This window comes from Ictidomys tridecemlineatus, chromosome 2 (assembly GCF_052094955.1).
Source record: "Ictidomys tridecemlineatus isolate mIctTri1 chromosome 2, mIctTri1.hap1, whole genome shotgun sequence".
Taxonomy (NCBI): Eukaryota; Metazoa; Chordata; class Mammalia; order Rodentia; family Sciuridae; genus Ictidomys; species Ictidomys tridecemlineatus.
Window position 1 is genome coordinate 190,382,939 of NC_135478.1, and position 27,414 is coordinate 190,410,352.

At 36.3% G+C, this 27,414-nt stretch overlaps 1 protein-coding gene across 3 annotated transcripts in view; it reads right to left on the reverse strand.

Annotated features, from left to right (window-relative positions):
• Positions 1-27,414, reverse strand: part of Mdfic (MyoD family inhibitor domain containing) — an 88,544-nt gene that overhangs the window by 54,099 nt on the left and 7,031 nt on the right. For all 3 annotated transcript variants that reach the window (XM_040291583.2, XM_013361522.4, XM_005332288.4), the window contains exon 3: positions 15,096-15,215. In XM_040291583.2, coding sequence (XP_040147517.1) covers positions 15,096-15,215 — 120 coding nt within the window. The remainder of the gene's footprint in view (positions 1-15,095; positions 15,216-27,414) is intronic.

A 27,414-nucleotide genomic window follows, 5' to 3' on the forward strand; every position in this document is an offset into this window, starting at 1 on the left:
AATTCTTCACCCTTTCTTAATAAAATCAGCTTTTTATAAGTTCTATTCCTCTTCTCTCCCTAAATATATTTATTTCACCATTTAAGTTTTCTTACACTGCAAGTGCCAATTTTTCTGCAGTAAGTCCATTGTTCACTTTTATAAAAGAGTAATTCTTAATAATTAAATGACCAAGCCCTACTTAATGCTTAAATGTTGTGATACAGATTATTCACATAGAAGGAAATGATTATTGTTAGTTTATTGGCTACAAACAATGGTGCCAGAAGTTGTACAGAAGTAATGTTTTCCCAGCAGGACTATAAATATTTGCCATTATCATTGTTTTAGTAACTATCCTAAATAAGCAAACTATGAACTTTCATATAATAAGAATGGTTTAAAACTACCCCTAATAAATCTTCTCAGTCTTATGCTATATTTCCATACCATTAAAAGAAATAGCTGATATTGCACAAAGTTTTGAAACACACTGTTCTCCAAAGTATATGCTTCATCAGCAATTTATTTTAACATCCACATCTCCCTCTCAAAGGGAATTGAAACTAATTATGTATTGTCCCAAATGCCTAGATACCACTGATACCATATGAATTCATATATTATTCAAAAAGCTGATCTTTTTTTTACTTATTAATATGACTCTTAGGTAAACTGTATCTCTATTATAAGAGACTTTGCTTTACTCCAAGAATAAACTCCAGCTATAATAGTTAGGGAGATATTCTTTCCAGTATACCTACACACACTTGATTAAAAGGACGCTATTCCAGAAATTCTTAACTGAAAGAGAAAGCTTACTGCAATTCAAGACAGAGTATCAAAGGAAGATGAAAGAAGCAGGTATGTGTAATTCTTCAGAAAAATAGATAGAATAGTTTTCATCCTTAAAAACTGTACTCATATATAAGATAAACTTTGATTTTAGTTTAATACATCAAGAATCCTAAGATAATCAAATAATTCCTTATGACTACATCTAAAAGATTCTGAATCCTTTCATTGTGCCATTTAACCAGGAAACACGTGCAAATTAAATTGTTCCTTTCCAATATCATAAAAATTAGATTAAAGTGCTGCATAGTGAAACTAAAAGTAAGAAACACATCTGAACAATGTTAACATCTCTTGAGAAAACAGCTTCGTCAAAGGGCTAAAGACTAAAACAAGAGGCCACTGTGTGGGCTCTCCCAGACAGGCAGCCACACCTAGCAGTTCCTATGGGGTGTCTAGCATATCTACACAAAACTACTTTCAAAAAAACAAAAAAGGGCCTTTGAATGTTTAAATGAGGTAACTAACATTCAGATTATTCTACAAATTGTCTGTTCTAGGGTAGTGTATTCAACAGAAAACCTTAATGGTTCCCAGTCTGCGCTTGTGCTGTACCTACACTGGAATTAACTTGGGAGCTTATGGATGCCTAAGCTCTATTCCCAAGTGATCCTGAATTAATTGGTCTGGGGTGGGTCCTGGATATCAGTAGGATTTTTGAGCTAATGTGAAGAGTGGGGAACCAATGGTTTTCTGCAAAGAGACATAATTATAAATTCATATTCCTGTCCCACCCTGTATCTTCAGTTCTGGTCATCACAATTTCTTCTTGCTGTAGATGAAAAACACCTATCTTCATGCCACAAAAAAATGGCTTGTGTTAAATTTTCTATCTCATGAAATGTGATCAAGTTCTAGAGGCAATAAATAGATAGTTCTGGAAACCAAGGAAGCCCTTTTTCTAAGATGTCAAGTTTACATGAAACCCAGTATTGACTTGAATTTATCACCATTTTATCAGAGATGAAATTCTGAAGGAGTATATTTCAGTTTTTCAACATCTTTTCCTGACCCATTGCAAAGGCAGGATTTAGTCACATCAGTGGTAAAACAGAGCAATAATTTTCAATGAGGGAAGTAGACTAGAATTTGAGGCATGGGATAAGTTTATAATCAGGAAGAGCTGTATCTCTTCCCCAGTAATTTTAATGCAATCTCTAGTGGACCCTAAAGATGACAACACCCTAGACTTCCCTCTGATCCACATCCCATTAAGAATGACTTTAAAGTTTAAGTTGTATAACAGAAATCAAAATGTTAGCCGCAGAACTCTGGGCAAACTGCTTGACTTTTCTGAGATCAGTCTTATCTCTAGATAATAATATTTACCCTCCCTCCCTGCAAAAGTTGCTGATAGGCCAAATTAGATCACCAAAATGAACGAAAGTCATTAACTGTACAAAGCTGTGGTAATAACATTAATATTACAAATAAAAAACATCCTTTAATATGCAAGAACTGTAGACTGAGAAAATTCACTCTTTAAGAGAGTCAATCTACATTTTAAGACAAATTACTACAGTTTAACTAATTCAAAGCTGTCAGTCTCCTACAGAGAAGCTAAATGTCCTCCAAAGGTAAAGACTTTCATTTATTTGACAATTAACACAGAAGTACTGGAAACAAACTCTGTGCAGGGCCCTGGGCTAAACACTGTGATGGCTACAAAACTGACTGAGAGGCCAACTCTGTCCTTAATGAGTCTTCAATCCAAAAATGGAAAAGAGGGTCATGCACAAATGGATAGCAATTTTGAAATCAAGGAGTCCTTTAGGGGAGATGCAGATAAACTGTCCTGATGAGAGGACAATCGCATTAGAATTGCTTGCTGGTGGAGATATGGGGAGGTAATGCAGGGAGAAGAAAAACACTAGGCCTGTAGAGAGAAAAGCTGGTGACATATTTTGGCTATGGCAAAAGGTCATGAAAGGAAGTAGTGGGATAAAAAGTGAAATTTGTTTTTTTCCTAGATTCTATCATCCAGTCATTCACTGAAAGTTTATTGTGTTCCTGCAATTATACTAATTGCTGGGGATGCAACTTAGAGCCAGCAGACATTAGACATGTAATTGCACAAATAAATTACAAATGTGGCAGTGGCTAAAAAGGAAAGGGTGCTGGGTTGAATAGGAAAGCCCATTTTAGATGGGGAGGTCTCCAAAGGCTTCAGAACTGACAATTATGCCAGAAGGAAGACCTGGTGTGCAAAATCCCCGAGGCAGAAAGGAACCCAAAGGCATCAGAGTGAAGAAAAGGAAGCCAGTGTGACAAACAGAGAGAAAGTCGGGGGAAGACTGGGAGAATCTCACCCAGGAAACATGTCCCATGAAATTCTATAGTAAGAATAATGACTGAGAAGAGGCTACTAGACTAATTGAGAAAAGTGATTAATCAATACCAAAAGAACTTGTTAGTAGGAATTATTTAACCCTTTCAGGACACAAACCAAGATTGGGTTAAGGCATCACTCAGTAGACCAGAAATATAAGAGCTGGTTTGAATATAAGAGCTGGTGTTTAGCTAAAACCTAAAATGTGCCAGTGCTGAACTAGGATATTATCTGAGTAATGACAGAACAGAAAATATAGAAAATCAAACAGCAAGAACAGATCAAAATGGAAGTCAACTAGAAATTGACAAGCAAATACACATGAATTGAAATTATGGTACATGCATTCAATATGAGACATTCCATGACATTACACACATCCTCTATGATCCACAATCCTTAAAACCTGATGTAAGAATACTGATTGTGTCAGCATAAGGCTGGCAGACATGCCACAGGGTCATGGAATTTAAGGGGATAATAAGAGATCATCTGCAAGTTCCAGCTACCCAAGAAACAATGAGGTAAAGTAAAAGAGGAGATGAGAAACTACAGAAGAAAAGAAATAGCAGGTAAGCATAATTAATTTTAAGGTAAAGAGTAGGGAGAAATGGAGAAATAATGAATTTCTGATTTCAAAATGTTAGATGGACCAGATTTTGGTGATAATGAAGTCTATGGTGTGTTCATATTTGTAAGTATGCTAAAGAGAAATAGATAAGGTTTATCAAGTTAAAGAAGTCAAAAACTGACATTATTTCAAAGACATTAGAAGCAGCTCTAGATCTTTCAAATACTAGAAAATAATGGCCTAGAAGGTCAAATAAGATAATAGTTGAGGACCACACAGGCTGAGCCAGACACAGAGCAGAAGATATGGATAGCCATAGTCATATGACACTTAATGATATACTAAGCTTCTGCCACTTGAATTTCAGTGCGTAACATGGAAATCCTTTACTTGAACTGTTCAAGGACCAGTTAGACAACAAGACTCAAATTAAATACATAGAAATATAAAGGTTTTAGAGCCTTAAATTGTTCAATCTGCTTGAGTTAACCCAATTTGGACTTCACAGCAAAAGTCAGTATTATTCAAACCCTTTTTAAGAGGAGATGTTTATGATTATACATTTTTATTTCAGTAGGGCATCATCCTTGAAATTTAGTGATTTAAAATGGATTTTGTAGGGTAGTAGAATGAATTGGACATTAATACTCTATGTGCATATATAACTGCATGATGGTTGTGATTCTACATCATGTACAATCAGAAAAATGAGAAGTTATACTTCATTTATGTATGATGTGTCAAAGTGCATTCTACTTGAATAACTAATTAGAATAAATTTTAAAAATGGTAAATTAAAAAAGAAATTGAGGGGCTGGGGATGTGGCTCAAGCGGTAGCGCGCTCGCCTGGCGTGCGTGCGGCCCGGGTTCGATCCTCAGCACCACATACAAACAAAGATGTTGTGTCCGCCGAGAACTAAGAAATAATAAATAAATATTAAAACTTCTCTCTCTCTCTCTCTCTCTCGCTCTCTCTTTAAAAAAAACAGAAAGAAATTGACTTTATGATTTAAGAATTAAAATGTAAATTCTATTCATTTAAGTAAAACAGAGAGACTTTGTTCTGTTTCTTTAAAAAATGCAGAGCCAAACCAAAAATCAGCCACCTTAATTTTGCTGAAATATTAAAAACCTAAATATGTAAGAATATGAGTTTAATTTGATAATTCTTACAGTAAATATTTGTTTACAGAATTATTTGTCTGATAAGACTTTTAAAAATTAGCTGGTTATGGGAGGATATAAGAGCAAATACAAGAGCCTACCTCACAAGGAATGGTAGAAAAAAGATAATTGCTCCTAATCACACAATTAGTTAGGTGTGTTTGCTGTCACTCACCTTTGTGCTCATGACAGCACCTTTGTAATTCTGAAGGAATGCTGTGAAAATAATCTACAAAGACAGGCCTCCACATAAATGATACATTCATATCTTTTTCATGAAGACAAGTTATGATGGGCAGCCACAGATATAAGATGTATGGTCTTATGATCACACTGGCATGAATCAATTATTCATGACAATTTGGATGGTGGGAATCTTTTTTCTTTTCTTAAATGTTTTCAATCCAAGTTCTCACAAGTTCTTAAGAACCATGGAAAATGTATTTAATTACATAATGTTCCAAAGCAGAACAAATTTCCCCAACCATTCTCTCCATGTTTCACTTAATGTAATTTCACCCTCTGACACCATCATCTGAGTGTTTTAAAAGAGCTTTCCCTTGGCTTTTATGTATCTTGTTGTAGAACCCAAGGAACCTAGGAAGAATCCAGCTTTTGATAGAGAACTAGCTAAAAGAAACATGGGACAAATTGCAATATGGACTCCTAGCTATCCCTGAGAGGGATAGAGAGGGACTTCCACCAATCCCCATTATTCTGATACACCCCTCACCCTCTACACTGAGTCATGGATAAAGCTGGAAGCAGCCCTTCTCCAGGCTGTGGCTGAAAGGCTGAGACCACTGCTTGCTGAAAGCAGTTGCTCCTTACAGCCATATAATTTCTCATGCTTATGACTAACAGATCAACTGATTTGTGCAAGCCCAAAAAAATTCCTTCAACCTGAATTTCAGGAACTTGCTGTGAAAAAATACAAAATTAGTATAATTAGTATAATTAATTAGTATAATTAATTTCATGTTTGTCACTTCTTTAAGGCCTCCAGCCAGACCCATCTTCATTGACTTGTGACCTGTATAGTCTCAGAAAAGTCCAGGACTTAGGAGGGCCCAACATTGGGTTTAATACCCTGTCACTGTTCTGCTGAAATTCACAATAATTTTTGAATAAGAGATCCTATGTTCTCTTTTTGCACTGCTCTCCACCTCCCAAATATTATAGCTGGTCCTTCCTTTTGAAGAACCTGAAGGAAGCCAAATCTCCTGGCCTACCTGTAAATTGATGCATGTCCCACAGGTGATGGGGTTCTAAAGCAGCTTTGGAAGGTGGGACCTTCACCCTAATATTTAGCTTATAGGGGATAATTTTCTTTTTAAAATGTTATTGCTGTTAATATAATAAAATAATTCATTGAGAATGAAATCAGCAATGAAGAAGAGAATACATAGACTGTTAAGTGGAAATCCTCTTAACCCACATGTCCACATTCAATTTCATATAACTCCCTGAAGGAAGCCACTGCAAAGAGATGGATGTAAATCTAGCAGTAAGCAAAAACTAAACACACACATGTAGTTCACAAACACACACACACACACACACACACACACACACACACACACACACTGGTGTATCTTTTCCAATCCTACGTTTATATATTTACTGGATGAAAAAGATCATTTAGAGTTCTACTATATTGAAGACCATCAGCTCCTAATAATTTGTATTATTTTCCTCTCAATTTCAGGGACTGTAGGTATGAAAATATCAAATTAAAAACAGACTTTAGGGAAAAAACTGTAAAGAACCTGAGAAACCAACTGGCTGCAACAACCTAAAACATTTAGGTTCAAAGAGGGACTCAGGAGAAATGTCCAAAATAGATAAAACCCCTGTTTTGCCACTTACTGGAATGTTGATTAGAACAAACACCTGGATCTCTGCTTCCCCACCTGTTTAATAGGACAACTTGTACAAAATCTCCAAAGCCTCTTCCAAACACAGCACTGTTGGTTTGGGAGTAACCAATTCAGTCACCCAAACTCATGACCACACTTCAGGCCTTGACCCCACCAGAGATTATTCCACCTCAGAAATCTAAAATTCACATTTTCCATTAACATATTTCACCTTCTCTTTCCACATTTCCTATTCAGTTCCAACATCTATTCCAGTTTGGTTTTTTTTTTTTCTTCTTAAACACTAAAAACCTTCAAGGACTATTAACCCCTTTGTATTATTTGTCTTTACTTCTTTCCCTTCTATCTATAGCCTATCATTTAAAGCCCTCTTTGAACAAAGTCCCTAAATCTTATGCCCCATTATCCTTTCATCAAGTCTGTCATTTGTCCAAACTAAAATCCCTGGCTGCCTTGCCAGCTCCTGTCATTCTCCCACCTACCTGTCTTATGATTCCACTCCATAAAAAGATAAACCCACCTTCTTTCAGTCTTACCTGCCATCACCCCAGTCCAAACCACCTTCCCTTCTCAGCTAGATTAACACAACAAAACAGTCTGCCACAGTATTTTCCAAACTGCAAAGGTAATCCTCCTAAAATATACCCAAATTAAAACACAAACCCAAGTAGGTCCTTACTCCTTCAATATCCTCCATCTTCATTTAACCATTTAACAAATTCTTGTCCTCTCATCTCTCTCCACACCTCATCTCACATGTTATAAACCAACTTAAGCAAAACTTCAGCTTTCCTGAGCCTGGCCATGTCCTCTCCTACCTCTAGATCTGCAAGGTTTTGGAACACTCTGACCTCATCTTCTCCCACAACCTGCTTCAGTGGCTAACCTCCTTCAGGTCATCATAGATATCACTTCCTCTAGAAAGTTCTCTCTTACCCCCTCTCTATGTGAAAATTTGTGCTTCTCCCCTGGGAGCACACCACCTGCCCTTCCCCTGGAGCCCTCATGACACACATTCTAATTTCAAGATAAATTCCTGTCTCTCCAACAAGAATGCAAACTTTGAATGCAGAGAACTCAGCTGTATTATTTAACACTGTTTCACCAACAGTATCAGTAAACTGTAAGCATTCAATCTCAATGAAGTTGACATTTTATTCAGTTTTTCAAAATGATGTTTTGATTCTCATCTCAGAAATTCAATATAAAAACATACAAAAATAATTTATGTATAAGCTCACAGAGTGTTCAGATCCAGGAAGTCTGAGGTCTGAGAACTAAAATTATCTAGACCACAGCATCTGTGGTCTTGATCACTGAATATTATTTATTTCTTCAGTGGTTAGCATTTTTTAAATAATTTCTAAGCTAGTTCCCAGGATTCTGCTCCTCTCTGAAACTTGAAGAACTGGCAAATGAGAAAAAAGTTAGGGTGCCCTCAATGAATCCTCCTCATCTACCACCTGGGCGTCAGCAACATCTATTTTCTCCCAGTGAAGATTAAGGGAGATCAGTAATATCAGGAAGAAATTGAAAATCATGTAAGGAAAAAAAAAAGCAGGATACAGATTAAAGATCAAATGTAATGGTATGTGATAAGAGTAAAGAGTCAAGTAATAGAATAATATTAATAGTAATAATAATAACAACAATAACAACAAATATATTGCCTATGATATACAAAGCACTTTAAACGTACTCTCAATCTTCATGAAAAACAATTCTAATCACTTATCCAGGAGTTATAACAATCTAGAAAAAAGTAGGAGAGACAAAGAGGTATATGTAGAAACATCAGTTTCTATAAGTTCTAAGCAATCTCTCTTTTCACTTTCTGAAAAAAATGTTTTATGTACTTCTTGTCACTTCACAACCCATTGAAATTCATAACCATCTTGAGCCCAACACATGTGGGCTCAATTTATGTGGACATAAATACTGAGGATCTCAGCAAAACCATCTACATACGCCTGCCCTTCTGGGCATGCAGTCTAATGAAATCATGATGACTAAGAAAAATGAAGTCTTAACATTGATTCCTGAGCTGAAAGATAATATTAATGCAAACCAACAAACTCATTGAGTATTTACTGATTTAGCTATGTGTGACTTAAGCATGCCATACACATTTTCTTATAAAATCCTCAAAATGACACCATAGGGTAATTAGTGCTATCATCTCTATTTTAAAAATGAAAACTAGGCCAGGCATGGTGGCGCATGCCTAATAATCCCATCACTTTGGGAGGATGAGGCAGGAGAATCCTGAGTTCAAAGCCAGCATGACCAACTTAATGAGGTCCTAAACAAATTAGCAAGACACTATCTCACAATAAAATATAAAAAAAGGATGGTGGGATGTGATTAAGCATCACTGGGTTCAATCCTCCAAGTATTCATAAATGATAAAATTTAAAAATCAATAAAAATTAGAAATTAGAGCTCATGGAAGTTGGGTAAATTACCCAACCACAAAAGTGATCTAAAACTGGAAATTGTTTTCCATTAGCCACCCAACCCCTGACCTTAGGATGCTCAAAATAAAAGATGGAGGGTGGTTCTCCCAGGTTCTTGGGCAGAACACAGGTGAGCACAGATTGATGCATCCTGAGGAAGAATCCCATCAGGAAACTTCATATCTGCTCCTGAACACAGCCTAATGTGTGCCATTGACCAAGAGACAAATACAGTAATCCATTAACAATGACCACTGATTACCCACCAAACTGAAATCAAGCCATTATTTTGATTTTGGAATAATTGACAGTTAAATATTCTTCTTTTAGAGCAATAATCAAAGTATATGAACTATAACATATGGTCAGCATCTTGAAAAGAAAGATTTTATCTGAAAGCCAAATAGAGGAGGAAAAGACACTAGCAAGGCAAAAGTCAGAATGCTTTATTCCTGCAACTGTCCCCAAAAGCAATGAGCATGAAAACTTAGAAGAAAAATATCCCAGATTACCTGAGAAACTCACATCTACCAGTCTTTGCTGGGCAGTACTTACCTGTGAACTTGTTTATGCCTTTTTTTTTTTTTTTTTTTTTTTGAGGTGTGGGGAGAAATTGAACCCAAGGATGCTTAACCACTGAGCCACTTCCTCAGCTCTTTTCACTTTTTATTTTGAACAAGGCTTTGCTAAATTGCAGCAGCTGGCTTTAAACTCACTATCCTCCTGCCTCAGCCTCCCAAGGCGCTGGGATTACAAGCATGCACCCATGCACTCCGCCTATGGTCCTTTTTATATAAAGTAAATTTTAAAGAAATTGCCTGTTGAAATGTGCATTCAAACAAGAAAGCCGTGAGAGAAATTTAAAGCTGAACCTCTCTCACTGTTTTTTCTGCAACATCTAAGCAAGAAATGCTCTAAGTATATAATCTTATACCTGAGTATCTGCTTTCTTCTCCGAGTTTTACATAAAGGGTGCCTTCCCCCAAGTATTCAGTAAAGGGTGATCATTGGTGAGTTGGCAAAGGCTGGGAAAAGAGATAATGGAGTTCCTAATAGCAGAGCCTGTTGATGTGGAGAGGAAATTCAGAGGATGCCAAGAGGAAGGTTTCAAGTGGCAGGATGAGTGAAAAAACAGGATTCGGCAGCTCCATGAGAGTGGGCACGTGTGAACCAGGGAACGGCTGGCATTCCACTGCCAATTAAGTGCTTACTATTATGAGAGCTAAAAACTCTTCAAAATGAATAAATGGGTTAAACAGAATGGGGATTACCATTTAAGTAGAGCATTCTAACTTTACTTCAGATCATGGGAATTCTGTAAAATCACAAAGGAGAGAATTAGCTGAACAAAATAAGTTTAATGGGAAATTTATTTCAGAAGAGAAGCTAAGGAAAATTTCTGGAGTTAAGTAATGACATTTAGAATTAGGAGACATTTATGTAAAAGCAATGTCCAAGGATAAAGTTAAGTAATAAGAATTTTCAGAAAGACCTAGAAAAAATCTGAGATAGAGACCTGAGGCACTTTATAAAAAGGAACAAAGAAAAGTGTAAGCTCTTCATAGGAAATAATTAGGATGTAGAATTTGACCTAAATTAAAGCAAAATATTACATATGCTGGAGTATATGCACAGGTGTGTGAGGGTGCACAGGTGAGTGCAGGTACACATGCGTGCACACACATAGTCCTTCCTACCCCTAAAGACTGAGATCAAAATGTTACTTCAGTTCCTTTTCTAGTCTAATTAGACACAAAAAGTTGTCTATTGCCTGTTATCAGTTTATGCATATTCTGGGTTAAAGAGAAAAATTAATATTAATTAGAGGTTTCACTTCATTGAAACGTTTATTTTACCAAGGCAGATGAAGAGTTTGTTAAAACAGGATATAACTTCATATGATATAAAGTATCATATATACTAATATACTAATCTGAAAGGAAATGCCAAAACCTTAGCTAGTTCTCTCATAAAAAGAAGTTTTTTTAAACTTCAAAATTTAAGCTCCATTCCAAAAATTAAATTACATACCAAAATATTTTCTCACAATATGAAAGCCTTTCAAACTGTAAAAGAATGAAAAATCATAAAAGAAATTTTTCAATTATAGAATTTCCTCCCCAAAACCTCCATTGTGTTTTTAATTCTTAACTAATTTGATTTTTTTTTAATTTAACAAACTTAAGTGGCTGGAATTGTCCTGTTTTAATTTGAATTTCATAAGAAAGAGAATCACAAGGCACATTCCCTCACCATATTGTGTGTGGCCTATTTATTCGAAACGTTTGATTCCATATGGATTTCTTCTCTTTTATTTATTACTTCCAGAAAGGATTGTCTCTAATAAGTTAGCAACTCAGGGGCAACCAACTTGAATTCCAAACCCTAAAAGACCAGTGTACCCCACGTCTGCCACCTGCAATATTTTCTAGAAGGACCAGGGAAGTCAAAGTGCAAACTTTTGTGTGGAATGTGAGCCAACCATGAGCTGCTAGCAGGTGGTCTACAGAGGTCAAGGTTAAAGTTCACAGAATAATTTGGAAATTATTCTCAGCTTGGATCTCGTTTATGAAGCCTGAGAATACACCCTTTAATTAGAATGCAATTTCCAAAGTAGCCACTCCCTTGACTTTCCAGAGCTCAGTTATTCTCAGCAAAGTAAAAACAGCCTCAGCACACTGACAGTGAACAGTCCCCTATAAATTACACCTTAAATGTCCAACCAAGAGGGCAGCAGGCATCCAGGCCAACAGAGATATAAGTTGCCAAGCTTTGGTAACCACTCTTCAGAAGAGATAAAGAAAAAGCAGTCATATTCAACAGTGACTCTCCTTTGCTTCTTGCTTAGCAGCTGAGCTGTCCCATGGAAGCTTGGCAAAAAGAGTAGGTTGTGTATTTGAAAATGTTCCCACACCCCAGCCGGCGTCATTTTTCTGATGATCCCTCCATCCAACCAACCTCTCACTACAGTGGGAACACTAACATCAATTCCGTGAGAGCCAGCTGTCCGCCTCCTCTATGGTGCTCAGGGAGCCACACAGGACTCCTGGAACAGGAGCCAGCCGTCCTGACTCACCACAGATGTTCTCCTCCTCCCCCATGGAGCTCTGAGCCAGAGTCTCCTTTTCCAGGGCCTATTGTTATTACAAAAGATTTACTAGGCCTCAAAAATGTGCTAGAAGCTGAAGCAAGAAGAAAACACACATCTCCCCTAACCTCAAGGTAAATGAAGGCAGACATTAAGTTAGACAGAGATGGCCAGGGACTCTGTGGGGAAGGCCAAAGAGGGAAAGTCAGGCAGCTACTTAGACTTCAGTGTCATGGAGTTGGAATAGCAAGCACTATCATAATACTAAACTTTGAAATGCTGTCCAGAATAGAGTAAGGTTTAAAGATGATATAAAATATTCCACTCTGCAAATCCAGATATCTTTTTTTTTTCCTGTAGATGCAGCAAAATAGCCTTTTTCTAGAAAAAGTGTAACTGGGGAAATAACAGAAATGAGAGTTTTTGAAATCTTTAATCCAAATTCAGAGTCAGATGTCACCCACAAATATTTGGAAATGCTTGCCAGCTCATGTTTCCAGCTGAAGTGGCATTACTGTCTTTGGTCATTATCTTTTGTATATCCATTCATCTGTCAGTTTTCCCAGCAGCCCTCTCAGAGGGGGTGATAAATCTCCCTATCTCTACATTCTTTCAGTGCATATTAGTGGGAAACTAAATATTTGTTCCCAAATGCTCCAGTATCCCAAGGCACTGATTGCATCATTATCTCAATAAACTATTTCCTGCAGTATTTTTGATCAGTGTCCACTTAAATCAGTATAGATAATAGAGTAATGCATTTCAAATCCATTCTCTTCTCATTTGTTTGTTTGTTTTTGCAGTGCTGGGGATCCAACCCAGGGCCTCCTGCATGCCAGGCAAGCATTCTACCACCAAGTTTCATCCTAGCCCCAAATCTATTCTCTTTAATGGTTTGAATTCTGTGACTAAAACGAGCTTCACCAAAAAGCACAAACAAATTTAACACATTAACACAATTCTCCACATCCTTATGCAACACTATTTGTATTTTATTTTTGTCCAAAGAGATCTTAGTCACATTTTCCTATTGTGGGCCTTTCCTAAGAAAGGAGATTAAGGGAAACAAATCAATTAAATGAAACACAAACTTAAAATTCTGTCATCTGTTATTATCAAAAAAAGAGAGAAAGAGATTTTAAAAAAAAATCATGTTTCCCAACAAGTGGAGTTAAAATTGTCTCTCATACCTCTTCTAGTTCCAACTCTGGTTACTAGAAAATCACAAATAATATATGGCAATACCTCACAAAAAGTAAGGTTTCACAACAGTACAGTTAATATTTAGATAAAAGGGGAACAATATATGTTTGGGAATAAATGTTTATTTGAAATAATGTTTATTTGATTCTTTGCAAAAAGCTATATAAATCATGTTCTTCACTGATTTCTGAGTCTCATTTCCTTCCTTCCTACTCTCTCCTCCAAACAAAAGTGTATAAAAACCAAAACGGTTCTAAAATTAAACTCCAATTCACTCATTTTTAGAGCTTTTGTTCGAAAAGTGGAAATTCCCTTCTTTGACATTTTTAGTGTTACTGTTTGTTTTCTGCAAAGTTGGTCTCTCTGGGTTTTTTGTTTGTTTGCTTATTTGTTGTTTCTGCTTTATTCTGTTTGCCAGTTATGGCCAGGCATTAACCATTCTAGAGAAGAAAGAAATGTCCCAAGTTTCAAAGTAAAGGCAAAGGACAGCACGAGAATCTCTATATTATGAAGTTGGATAAACAGATAATTGACATAAAATAAAACAGTACTTGATTCCCTGAAATGAATTCTCCTGTACACCTTGAAAAACTGAGACAGAGAAATGAATAAGAATTTCAAAAGATTTACTCCTATGCGCTTCCAAGTGTGGCACAGTGTTGATCTTTACACCTACGTGTCAGCTACATAGAATCACTCATTTCATGGCAACTTCATCTGCATCCCACCTGGGAGAACTCAGTGACCAGAACATAAGCTCCAAAGGATGGGATACAGAACTTCTTACAGAATCGGCATTCTAAACAGCACCCAAAAAACGGTGGCATTTCAGGGCATTCCCAGAGTACAACAAAATTATACCAATGCCTCTGTATATATTCTACAGAGTGATTTCAGAGCAAGAGTATCAAAACAAAACACACAAATAATGATAGAATATTAATTGTAAAAAATGTTTGGATCCAGGCTTATGGCTCATGCCTGTAATCTTAGCAACTGGGGAGGCTGAGGCAGGAGGATCATGAGTTCCAAGCCAGTCTCAGCAAAAGCGAGGCACTAAGCAACTCAGTGAGACCCTGTCTCTAAATAAAATACAAAATAGGGCTGGGAGTGGAGCTCAGTGGTCAAGTGCCCTTGAGTTCAATCCCCAGTACCAAAAAAAAAAAAAATTGGAATCATTTGGCCAGAAACAGGGACTGTCATGGCATTATCAAGATATGACTTGTCCTTCAACACCATCTTTCATTTTTTTAGTCTCACAGTCCACATTTATTAGGGTTGTCTGATTTTCAGTGTGTGGAAATTACTCCAGAAGGAATAAAGTTTTCACTAAACCTCTGAATCCAGTATTTACAAGTCAATTCTTCCTTTCTAAAGAAAAACTGGAAAATGACAGCATTATTTATATCTCTTTTTTAGCTCTGCAATTTAAAATACTAACGGAAACACTTTCTGATAAACTCTGCTTGCTGACGTACAGATTCATAGCAGAATTATATGGGACATTTAAAGGAGACCATATTATCATAGACATATCCCAAACTCAAACTTTCTCCACAGAATACTTACTTCTGATAAGTTCACCACCTGAAGGCGTCCCCCAAATGGTCTGGTCTCGCGTCTCTCCATGTGTGAAGCCATTGGTAGCTTGAGTTACATCTTTTTCAATATTGTCTTTATTACATTTTTCTGAATAAAAAAAGAATATACATTTGTTATCATTGAACATTACATGTTTTTCTCCAATTTCTTAGTTTACAGATTTTTATTAATGTCTCCAAGTCTGTCATAATTTTAAAAAAGTAAAAGATATAGACCTCTATTGGCTACTGCATGTTACTGATTCACTAACATTTATTGAGCACCTACTATCTGTTCACAGATAATAGAGATGTTCATAGTAAAGAATAATCTATTAAATTTATAAAAAAACAAATAATTTTAACATAGCAAGTGACCTGCCATGATAGAAAAAATGTGGAAGTTAGATCAAAGATGAAAGTGAGTCCACACAGGTAAGGTGCAGTGGGGAAAGCATCAAAGGAGAAGAGACTCCAATAAATGGTGGAGATGAAAGTTAGCCTTCAGTTGAATGAGAAGTGACTGAGGAGTACAGAGGCACACGGTTCCTCCTGTAGAAAACGTAGGGGGAAAAGTCATGTATAAGGCATCCTCAGAGAAGAAGGGTATTGGGGATGGGAGGTTCATATGCAGATTCAGAAACTCTCAAGGAAAAGCCAATATTTAAGGAAATGTAAAGTCTTGTGAGGAACATATGTCAAAAGAAACTGCAACCTATAACACAAGGTAAAATGTGAAAAGGTTCAGATAACTCAAAGAATTTCAAAAGAAAAAAAAAACTCATCTGAATTCAGAGATCAATAAAGATGTTATAGAAAAGGGTGCATGTTGGATGGTCTTTAAAAAATTAGAAGGGTTTCATAAAGTCCAGATGGGATAAAGGTGGAAGAACAGCATAGGCAAACTCTAAAAGCCGACACTTGGAGAAAGATTTTGACTCTGTGGACTATGAGGTGCTTTCGGGGACGTGTTAGGAGGTAAGACTACAAAGTTTCGATTAGAAACATAGATATTTAAAGGCCAAGATGAGATATCTGTATTTAATTCAAAAACAAGATAAATAAAGCCTAAGTAACCAGTTAAATTTCTAAGCAAAGCCACATATTAGAAAGATGAACAAATCTGTGCACACCAGTGGTTCTCAATACCAGCTGCACTTTAATTAACTTAGAAAGCTTTTATTTTTTCAAGCAGAACTGTGGGCCCCATGACCAATAATTCTTTTTCAATTAAAGGAGAATGGACTTCACTCGGATGATTCCAGTGCACTGTGTCCTTAAGAATCCCTGGAGAATAGATACATCAGAGGGAGAAAAGAGTAAGGGAAACTTAGCAAAGTTCATAGAGAAGTTAGGGAGCATGTAATTAATAGAATAACAAGATGAAAATAAGGATATATATGAGAAAGTAACTGGAAGTTTGCATAGATACCAAAGATGGAGTTTGATATGCTCAAATTCTTAGTATGGATTTGATTGGGGAAACCTGGAGATTAGAAAAGTGATTTATTCATTTATGTGTGTGTGTGTGTGTGTGTGTGTGTGTGCACATGCACATGCACATATATGCAATACATAGCAGATATTTAGGCATTGTGTTAGGTGAAGGGAATACAATGAATTATGAGACCTAGCCCCGACCTGCAAGGAGGTTACAATCTAGCAGATGAGTTCATCACTGGGTATTTGAATTTGCAAGCCAGAAAAACAAAAGAACAACAAAAGGCATAGTTTAAAAGCAATCATCTTCCTAAACTAGATTGCTGAAGCCTTTCAAATTAACCTTTTCAAATTAACCTCACCAAAAGAGTGACTCTATTAGAAGAGTACCAAGAACAGACTGTGCAGTTAGGAAGAAGTTAGAGAAACAGGATGATGTCAAGCCATGGAAGCAAAGAAAGGAAAGAGATTCAAACAGAAGTTGTTAGTCAACCGTGTTAACATTTCCAGTGGAAGGAAAAAATTTCTGCACATGCAAAAATTTCTCATGTACCATGGGGATTTCACAACAATTGAAAAGTTCTGCCATGAAACACATTTCAACACATGAAAATAGATGGACATGAACTTAGGACTAAATCCAGAGTCTGAGATCTCTGTAAAAAAAAAAAAAATACGGTCTTCAATACTAAGTATTTTTAGAAAGTGAAACCATATTCATATAAATTAAAAGCATGCTAAACCAATATGTTCTAGATTTACGTAACATTTACTTAGCATTATCATAGGGAAAATGTAATCTTCATGAGATGTGTTAGTTTCAATTAAAATCTTTACTCTTTTAAACAACACCAGAAATCTTCCACTGCTACAGTCAACTCAAGGCCTTTCTGAGATTATCAATAAAAGAGATTTTTATACAAACTCAGTAGCACACATGAACTAGCTCGTCAGCAGAGTCTCATATGCTCCCTGCTACTGTCATGTAGCCGACTGCCGCCAGGTGTCATGCTAGTAGGCTTGATTCAATTAGTAACTTTAATTGAAGCTGAATGAAATTAATTATATAATTTTGAGCTGTTCAAGTTTAATTCCATTAAAATTAATTCATGAAACCAAGGCATTATGAAGCATTGCTGACTAAAAGAAAATAGGTATGAATAGAGCCTCTAGACACACTTGACTCATATTTGAATCGTGTCCAATATTCGAGTGCTGAACACAGACCCTCTCGACTTGCCACTGAATAAATGAAAATGTCATGTGGTCCATATACACATGAATTTACAATTATGAAACCTCCTACTACAGGGGAAACAAAATTCTTCCCATTCTAAATATTTATTTTTATCACACTTTTTTTTTTAAGTTTCCTTATCTGAGTAATTCTAGAATTAGATGATCCCCAGTGTCCTTTCGAGGAAAGGACACGTTTCAAAAAGGAAAAGAAAAGCTATCATTCTCTTTCTCATGATATTCGAGAATAATAAATTATATGCAACTACTATTACATCATAATGATCTGTCTCTCCAACACTGCTTCCTTTGAAAACTAAATGTCTTGGCAAAAAAATTAGTCTCTGTTTTATGCTGTGATCCACAGCACCCAGCCCAAAACAAAGCTCAGAAAAGGTTCCCAGTAAAATGCTTAAATTGACCTTTGCCAATTCTCTATTTGTATAAATTGAACCATTGTGAGCACTTGGCTGTTCTATGAGTTTCTCATGTATGCATATTATTTATCAATATTTTAAAATATTTTATTCATTTTCATGTAATACCCATATGGCAGCCCCTATGTGGTGGGTATTTACATAAGTCATTGAAGAAATGCACTAGAGAATAGGATTTAATTGGTGAACAGGTATAAGATGAACCATGATATTCAAACACAGAACCAACTTTAGTATAATTTTTAACTGGGTTGGTAAGCCATTATTCATTATGATGATAAAATGTTAGTTTCTAACAACAGATTTCTTGTAACAATGTAGGTTTGCTGTGTTGTTTCTGAATCCAGAAACAGAGGGCACAGTCTTAGTCGAATCAATTCCATTCTGGAGATCTGGAGTTGCAATTCAACTACTCTGTGGACAGTAAGGCGATTTCAGCCATGTACCTTTTGTACCATTTGTAGCTTTTTCTGTATGCATCTGACAGGTACTCCAACCCAATATACCAATTTTCTCTTTAAAAGCAACCTTCATCGTCTCAACAATGCTCTTCTTCTAACCAAGGGTTCTTTACTTTGGCTCTGAGCCAGAACCACCTGTAGCACTCTTTAAGCACACGCAGATGCACAGGCCCCAGTCTCCCCCAATCTCTCCAGGTGGTAGGCTGCTGGAAGGGTAATGTTGTCATGGCATATGGCCAGGTTTGAAGGACACTGTTCTAAGCAAGCTCTTCTCTTACACTATACAACTATTTATGGGGAAAAAAAAATTTAGAAGAGCATACTAAATACTCAGATACATATCTTGCTACTCATCACCTTGTCACAGGATTCCAAGTAATCAGAAAATGAAATTTTATCTAATCATCTAATTAATATAGAGCTATTTAGTTCTGTCTCCATGTCAGGACAACCATGAGAATACAAAACCTGAATTATTTATAATACTAATCAGTTCTGCTAATAGATGGAATGAAAAGAAATATGTTTTACATATTAAGATAAAAATTGAAGACACTTTAAAAATGGTACTGAGCAAAGGTTGTCATGCAGCACTGGAACTTGCCTCCAAATGCCTCACACGTGGACATTCCAGTGTGCCTAGTCTGGAAACAGATATGGGGAAAGATGTTTGGATGAGGAAAAAAGCTGGGTCCTGACAACTCATCTTCCAGCTTGGGAGACCAAACACTCACACATGAAACAATCAAGCAGCTACAAAACAAAAGCTAATGGAAACTTCCCAGGGTCATAATTCTGGCTCAAAGGCTGACCAGCTGTGCAGACACTGACTGGGCCTCGCTGCCTTCATCCTCTTCATTGGGAAATGAAGGTTGAGCAGCATGGTTGCAGAGGCCTTTCTGACCCTCAAATTCTATAAGTCAGACTCCACACAAGGCTGAACAATAGAACCCAAATCTCCTCTACACACTGAAGTGTGTTTAGAATGGAGGAGAGCAAATCATAGCAAAGCCTTTGTAAGGCATCGGATTTGAGTTAATTCTCAAAAAAAGTGACAATCATGAATTAGGCAAAAAAAAAAAAAAAAAAAGTCAAAAGAAAAATATAAAGGTTCTAAATGATCAATTTAAATACAATATATCCTAGTCAGAAATGACTATCTTACAAAATCAATAGCTACTTTTTGCTATTTTTCTAAAGAAGAATACAAATGGTAAGTATCAGTCCTCTCCAATCTTGATTACTCTTGCTGAGGAAGAATGAAAAGATTCAAGTAAACAGAATTTTCACTTAATTTAAAGTTCTATAATATTTTACCTAGCTGGCATTATCCAAATTTAAAACTTTGGTAGTATCACTTAAATAATTGGGGAATCAAGTAATTGAATGGTGATTAACAAGAAAGAAAAATCTTTAAGAGCCTTAAATAAACTGGATAATAATTTATGTAATATAAATATATATAGTTTGTAATATGTATAATAAAAAAATAATTTATGTAATATAACATACGTGTGTGTGTGTGTGTATACCACAGAAGAGCCACACAGTTGGTATGTAGTTGTCACATAAATTCTTTCATTGAAAGAAAAGAAATAATTTTTACAATTACAATACTGTCTTAGAAGTTTTCCAAAGACTTGAATATATAGATTTATTTGATCTTCAGAACCATTAATGATGTAATGAGGATAAAAGCATTAGCTCAATTTTATTGATGAGAAAACAACCCAGTCAGATATCTGGTTGGAAATAAGATGATAAAATACAGAGATGGAAAGGATCTGTAGCTCAGTAAATTTCGTATCCCACCCAGCAGAGAAAACCTGAATACAACACTCAGCCTTTCTCCAACATTTTAAGGAGTGGCACCTCACAAAGGAACACATTCTATTCTTGGTCAGTTCAGTGCATGAGTAAGTTATTCTTTATTTTGCACATAAATCTGCCTTTGGCTAATCTATAACTGGTACTAGTTCTGTCTTTTGTAGGTACAAATGGTAAATTTAACCTTTTCTATACGACAACTGCTCAACTATTGAAGACGAATATTTTTTCTATCAATTTATAGTAAAGCAAATACATTATCTCAATAGCTCAAACGCTTTTAACAAATAAAAGTAATGGAAGAACCTAGGAATGGTTGCTTCAGGATAAAATGCACTTGTCAAAGTTATTACATGTAAGTGTTTGATTGAACTTTAAAACAGGTAAGTTCTGAACATGACATAGTTTTCCAAGAAATAGGGATAATATTGCAATTTAAAAGCTCAAATATGTGAATTCTTCCAGATGAATAAAATAAGTTCTCATTAGAGTCTCTGAGGCAGAAATGCTACCCCTAAGTCCTTCTCTGCACAGGGTCTGAAATCAAGGTGCTTGGGCCACCACTAAGGATATGAATTCTGGGCAAGTTAATCTTTCATTTTAAAATGTGAATTACAACAGTATTTACCTCGTAAGGTCGATGTAGAAATGACCCTAACCCTAGAAAGCAGAATGAGCAAGGGCTCATTCACAGTGGCTACTATTATTACATTAAGTATTATGACATACAGCATATTTTAAAAACCTGCTAAAAACAAATCACAGGGAGGCTGTTGAGGGAAGTATCCATTTAGCAATCCCTATATGAAAAACCATTGCAAATGATCTCTTTGCAGACTGAACAAGAAAATGTTCTGTTTTCTCTGAGAATGTGTGCTATTTTATTTTCCTGGTAGACAATGTAAGTCTAGATATAAAAATATTGCTTTCTTTTTAACTCAAATTTATAAACAAAATTGAATCTATATCTCTACCTTCTGATTTTTTTCCCAAGCTTAGATCTCCTAGGATACCCACATTTTCCATTATTCTGTTTTAATCTTTTCTTTAAATGTACTCTCATAAGCCACCTCAAATATTCTACTGAACTAGGCAAAGGTGTGTATAAGCTCACAAACCAATCATCAAATACATTTTCTACTTGTTATCCATATTTCATTTGCTTACTTAGTAAAAGAGTATATAAATGAGGGTAGTTGGCAGAAATCATTACAAAGCCTCATAAAACTTAATCAGTATAAATCTATTTTACAGAAAGGAATATAAGTAACTCTCTTTCTGCATAAATTTGGGGATTTCTGCTTGTTAGGTCTCATACTCTTCAATTAAATATTTGATAATAATCTATGACAGATCATTTATAATCTGCAAAATACATATATTGCTACTGTTCAAAACTCTATACTTTCTTTCTCTATAAACAAATTTGCTTTGAACAATTTTATTTTTACTCTTCCATCCAAACACCAGCATTATTACAATCTATGTGCATTCTAGTTTATGGAATCTCAAGTAATCTGAGACTACAATCTCTCAGAAAAGTAAAAAACTGAGTTTGGATTTTCCCAGAGGCTCAAAAATGTGGAAATTCTAAAATGCTCCCCAAATGTAACCTTTAAAAAAACCAAAGATAAGGCAGTTTTCAGGAAGACCCTTAGGCTTTGGAATTTCACTTCTTTACTGATCCAAAAAAAAAAAAAAACCTTGAGTCCCATGACCTTTAAGGAACAAAGCAAAACTAACCTATTTTGTCTAATGTTCTAAAATGGATTAAAATCTCAATGCCTAAAGCATTTTTAACAAATGATTGAGCATGGCCAGAACATTCCATAATTTTGTAAACACAAAAAAGTTATTATGCAATTACAGATATATTATAAATGTTTGTTGAATGGTTAAATGCTTCAATCAACTTAATCTAATGAATTCATTGCTACCAGTATTTTGAAAAGTGGTTAGAGTTCTGAGCAAGACTTAAAATGTATTCCTTCAAAGGGCTTCTTATCAATTTAGAAGCTTAGGGTGTGATTCAAAAGAATGTGGAGGGGAAGAGACATTGACTTTATCAGTTTATGGATTTGAGAAAGAGGAAGGCATATACACAAGGAAAGTATAAAACAATCACAAAATAATCAGAACATACAATAGAATATAAATGTACAAGAATAGGTACAAAATGTTACAATTGTCGAAAATATATCAGAATAAATCAGGGCTCTATATAAGTGAGGGGAGGAGTAGAAATTCTGCAACTTCCACTTAAAAAAAAAAAAGAAAGAAAGAAAGAAAAAAAAAACAGAAGGGAAGTTAGATAACATGATTCAGGGGACCAGAACACATTATCTCAGTCATCTTAATCCCCAGTACTTTTTAAGTTGAAACTAAGTTCCTGATGCTAAGAATATCTTTTCAGGATGACTGACCCACAGACACAGAAACTCCTACCTCCTTAAATCCAGGTTCAATTATGTTTACTCAGCCAATAAGTATGCTCATGCTAGAGCCAAACATTCATAGGCTTCTGGAATCTGGAGTTATGCTCTCCGTGGTCCCTGGAATAACCTGATGACATGAATTTAGCACCCAGCAGCCCAAAGAGCAGCAGACTCACATTAGGGGTAGGGAAATAGCCTCAGAAGAAATAGCTTACTCCACGTTAATTATTCAGAGACCTTCCTCACATTTGGCTAAAATCCACTTCCCTGTCCTTTTCACTGATTCATCATATTTTGCCTTTGGAAAAAACAAACAAAGTAAAGTAAACAAATCAAAAAAGTGAGGGCTCACCCTCACTTCATGCGACAGCGCTGTGTTCTTCTACCTTCTTGAGTTAAACAACCTCAGTTGAATGGTTTTTCAGATGTTTTACATTTCATTCACTCTTAAAGGCAGGAGAGTCTTCCTGATCTTTTCTAGAAAGTTATCACAATAGAGTTTGTATAACTGGTGGCTGAATTCCAGACACCAAGTCTATGCAGCTCCCTTAATTAGCAGTCTATGTGCCTCATTCTACCGTCTTCCCCTTTTAAACATGAGGAAACACCCATCTTTAGTCTTTCATGGAGTCATTCTTATAAGTGCTGCTGTTTAAAAAGCATTTCTGTAAACTCTCAAAGAGTTATCTGATCAGGAACACTTTCTCTCTCTGGCTTTCTGGTTAAGCACAGAAACCATCCTTATTTGGTTTTATTACAAGAATGATGGCCAGTGAAAATCAAAAGCAAATCAAAGGGGCTGCTTTAATCCGTAAAGGAATTTCAAGGCTATGGAGATTGAACTTGAAGTAAATAAATAAGAGAGGTCGGAGAGGATGGTTTCTAAGAGGTAAAGGCATAAATAAGATAATAATGAGTAAACTAGTATTGTGTTAAAATTGATTTCTTAGACTTGAGAATGATAGATATGGATTTGGTTTTAAGTTCCTTCATAATTCTCATAGATGCCCAATCCAGAAGCTTCTCATTTCATTCAGAAGCACAGCCTTACATCTTTTCGACCTTGTCCTCCCTAGCTTTGACTCTGCTAGCATTCTCTGGATTCTCCTTTAAGCCCACTAGAAAGCTATTTTTTTGTGATAGGGTCTTTGCAATCTCATTAACTCCACATTTCAGTTCCTCCAGCATGAGAACGTGTAGATCCACTATCCTGGATAGATATATCCTATGTGGAGGTACCATCTTTAGCTACTGAAATTCAACACTCCCCACAATTTGTCACTATGCTTTTCTCCCTGCCTGTTCCTCCGACTATGGCTTGCATCTCAGTCCATGATAGTTACAGAATCAGCATTAACTGTATTTCCCTCTTAATTTCTGTTGCAACATTAATCAAGTACTAGATCCTGCTACATACACCTTCCAAATTTCTCCCAAATCTGTACTTTTATCCCCATGTCCCTGCCAATGTCTCAATTTCTTTCCTCTCCAATCAGAATTACTTTCACATCAGAAAGACTGAATATATTGCTCCTTATATCCAGAATTACACTCATTTGCACATTGATGGTTATTTTCACATAGTACATATTTTATATTGTAAACTCCTGTGCTTGATAATTTCACCTTCTATTTCAAAGACAAACAGTAAAGCCCTTCCAAAATCCTGCATGTTGCTTGGGTGATGAAAGAAATAAGAACAAAGTAGGTCTATGTTCATAGAGACCCCAGAGATCAGAAGGGCATCCATCATGAAAAAAGAGCAGGAGTGCGCATTTGAGAAAAGATAGGAAAGAGAGGGGGCTGGTTCCTTCATACTCTGCCAGTTAGCCTTGAGTGCCTGTCACGTACTCAACCACATGTTGCGTTATTTTTAGTGCTCAACTCTGCACAATTAAAAAAAAAAAAAAAAGAAAAACCAAAAAAAAAACTACAGTCTGAGTATTTTTCAGCTGAGTTCACTAGATGCTCAAGCCCAGCAAAAACTGACTCCTTCATATCCTGAGATTCTCTCCCAAACTCTAAGTGTATTAGCTCCAGAATGATATCAGCAGTTTGTTGGCAACTGGTCATCAACTAATTTGTCATATGTTCTTGTTGTAATCTTGAACTGATATTTAAATAAGGGATTGCAATTTAATTTGCTAGACATTCATATTTCATCCTCTCTCAACTAGTTTACAAATTCCTTCAGTGCACAACGATGTATTATACATTCTTAATCTTCTCAGGACCCTGGACATAGTAGATGTAGATAGTAAACACAAAATATATTTGTAGACAGGGTTTTCCCTTTCAAATATCTTAACTGGAAAACATTTGTGTTACCATAAACATTGATTTCAGACTTTATTCCTTGGACTCCTTTAAAAAAACAGGCAGAAAGGCACGTGTATATGAATCATCTTACTTCAGATCATGTGGGCGTGAATCTGAAAACAGAAGTAGACTGGGAGTAGAAACCACAAACAAAACTGAATTCATGTTACACTCTTTTCATAGTTCCTACTCAGGGAACCCAAAGTGATCAGAATGAGCCTACACAATGGAACGCATAACTCAGTTTCAAAGACTTAAGGTTCAAAAGCTTTCCTCATTCAGGACATGCATGCTAATGAGAAAAGAAGTTATTAAGAGTTTAAGTAACTTCAGGAAAGTGTTACTGGCAAGACAGAGAGGGAGAAGAGAGAGAGACATCTGAAACACTGACTCATATACAGCATTGAGAGAAAAAGGCTACACCATCTTCGATTTGCTCCAATGAATCACCAACATTACACTATCCAAAATCTAGAATCTAGACAGTCCAGAATCAGTGTGCTCTTAATAAAAACTGATTAAAGTCTTTCAGAAGTAGAAACAGAAATCAGTTGATTTATCTTCTGCCTTTATCACAGGGGAATACTTACATTATCTCAGAAAAACAATTTGATTGAATTTTCCTCTGTTGTTTGTTATTGTTCTAAGTAATCTTCCATTTGCAAATGGCATAACATTAGATTGGGTCAATTTATGTTTCCTTATTTTCACCCAATCTTTTATGACTATAAAAATATAATACTAGTAAAATAACTGCATTCTGTTATTTGGCTTTCTTTCCATGAAATTACCTCAACAAGAACCAGGAAATAGGGTTCAAAGTAACAGGAAAAGCCCTTACACACCCAAAAATTCCATGCCTTCCCTAGCAGCCCTGTAAAGGTCACTGGATCATATATATTAAATTTTTGTCCATAGACTGACCAAACTAAGCAAACAAGCATAATCTTCCCTGACCATAAATCTTAGCTTGCCATTTGCATCCCTGGGCGCTCTGGCTCCTCTACCCCTCCTGAAAAACAAGGTCAGTTAGTACAAACAGAGTCTTCCCACACATGCATGATATCTGTCCCTTGTCCTCACATTGTTTCCACCCTGCCATCATCTAACCCTGTGCTAATTTCAAAATCCATTCTCTCTGCTTCTGTTCCCAAGCTCCCATGTGCTGTTTCTGAGAAAGGCAATCAACCATGATAACCCATATCCACTGGAATTCATGCCATTCATTCTTAGGTAAGCCCCCGAGTGTTACTAAGCAGCCTTGTTTGTCCCCAATTGACTCCCTCTTAAATTCTTCACTCTTCCAAATCTTCTCCACCTATCTCCAATCTCTCCACTCATCCTAACCTCCTTTGCTTTCAGCAAATGTTACCATCTACTTCACTGAGAAGATAGAGGCCTTCGGTAGTCTCCTTCTCTTTTTCAGATCAGATTTCTTCTAGATCATCACCAATCACTCTCTCCCAGCACCATCTCAAAAGGATACATTGCTCTCTTTCCAAAGACTGGTAAAGAATTCCTTCAAGAATTTTACTCTTTCAGTTACAAAAACCACAGTACCATCCTTCCATCCCTCTCCCTGTCACCTTTGGTCTACTTCTAGATCCCCTGGCTTTCTTCCCATTCATGTGGAGGGAGAGTGTTCACTCCATCCACTCAACAGAGGCCTTCCTTACATCTGTTTCTCTTTAAGGACAACATCTTTTATTATATTCCATAACCACCAAATATTCAACACTTCTGTGAGGAATCATTAGGAACTCTTTTTGTAGTTTGGTTGTTGTTGTTGTTGTTGTTGTTGTTGTTATTTTCACTATTCCTCCCTAGAGCACAGCCATTTCTAAACTTCAGTCTTCAGTCCTTTCCCTCATCTTGTGCCCACTCATCAGCAACCTGATGGTAAATTCTTGGCCTCGGAGTCTAACCCTCACCACTGTCCTACTTACAAATTCTCATTTCCAGCTGCCTATTGGCCCTCATGATTAAGGATGAGTTCCTTGGAATCAGCCTAGTCAAAAGACTCAAGTGGGGTGCAGTGGTGCATACCTATAATCCCAGAAGCTTGGGAGGCTGAGGGAAAAGGACTGAAAGTTCAAAGCCAGCCTCAGCAACTTAGTGAGGCCCTAAACAACTCAGCAAGACCCTGTCTCTAA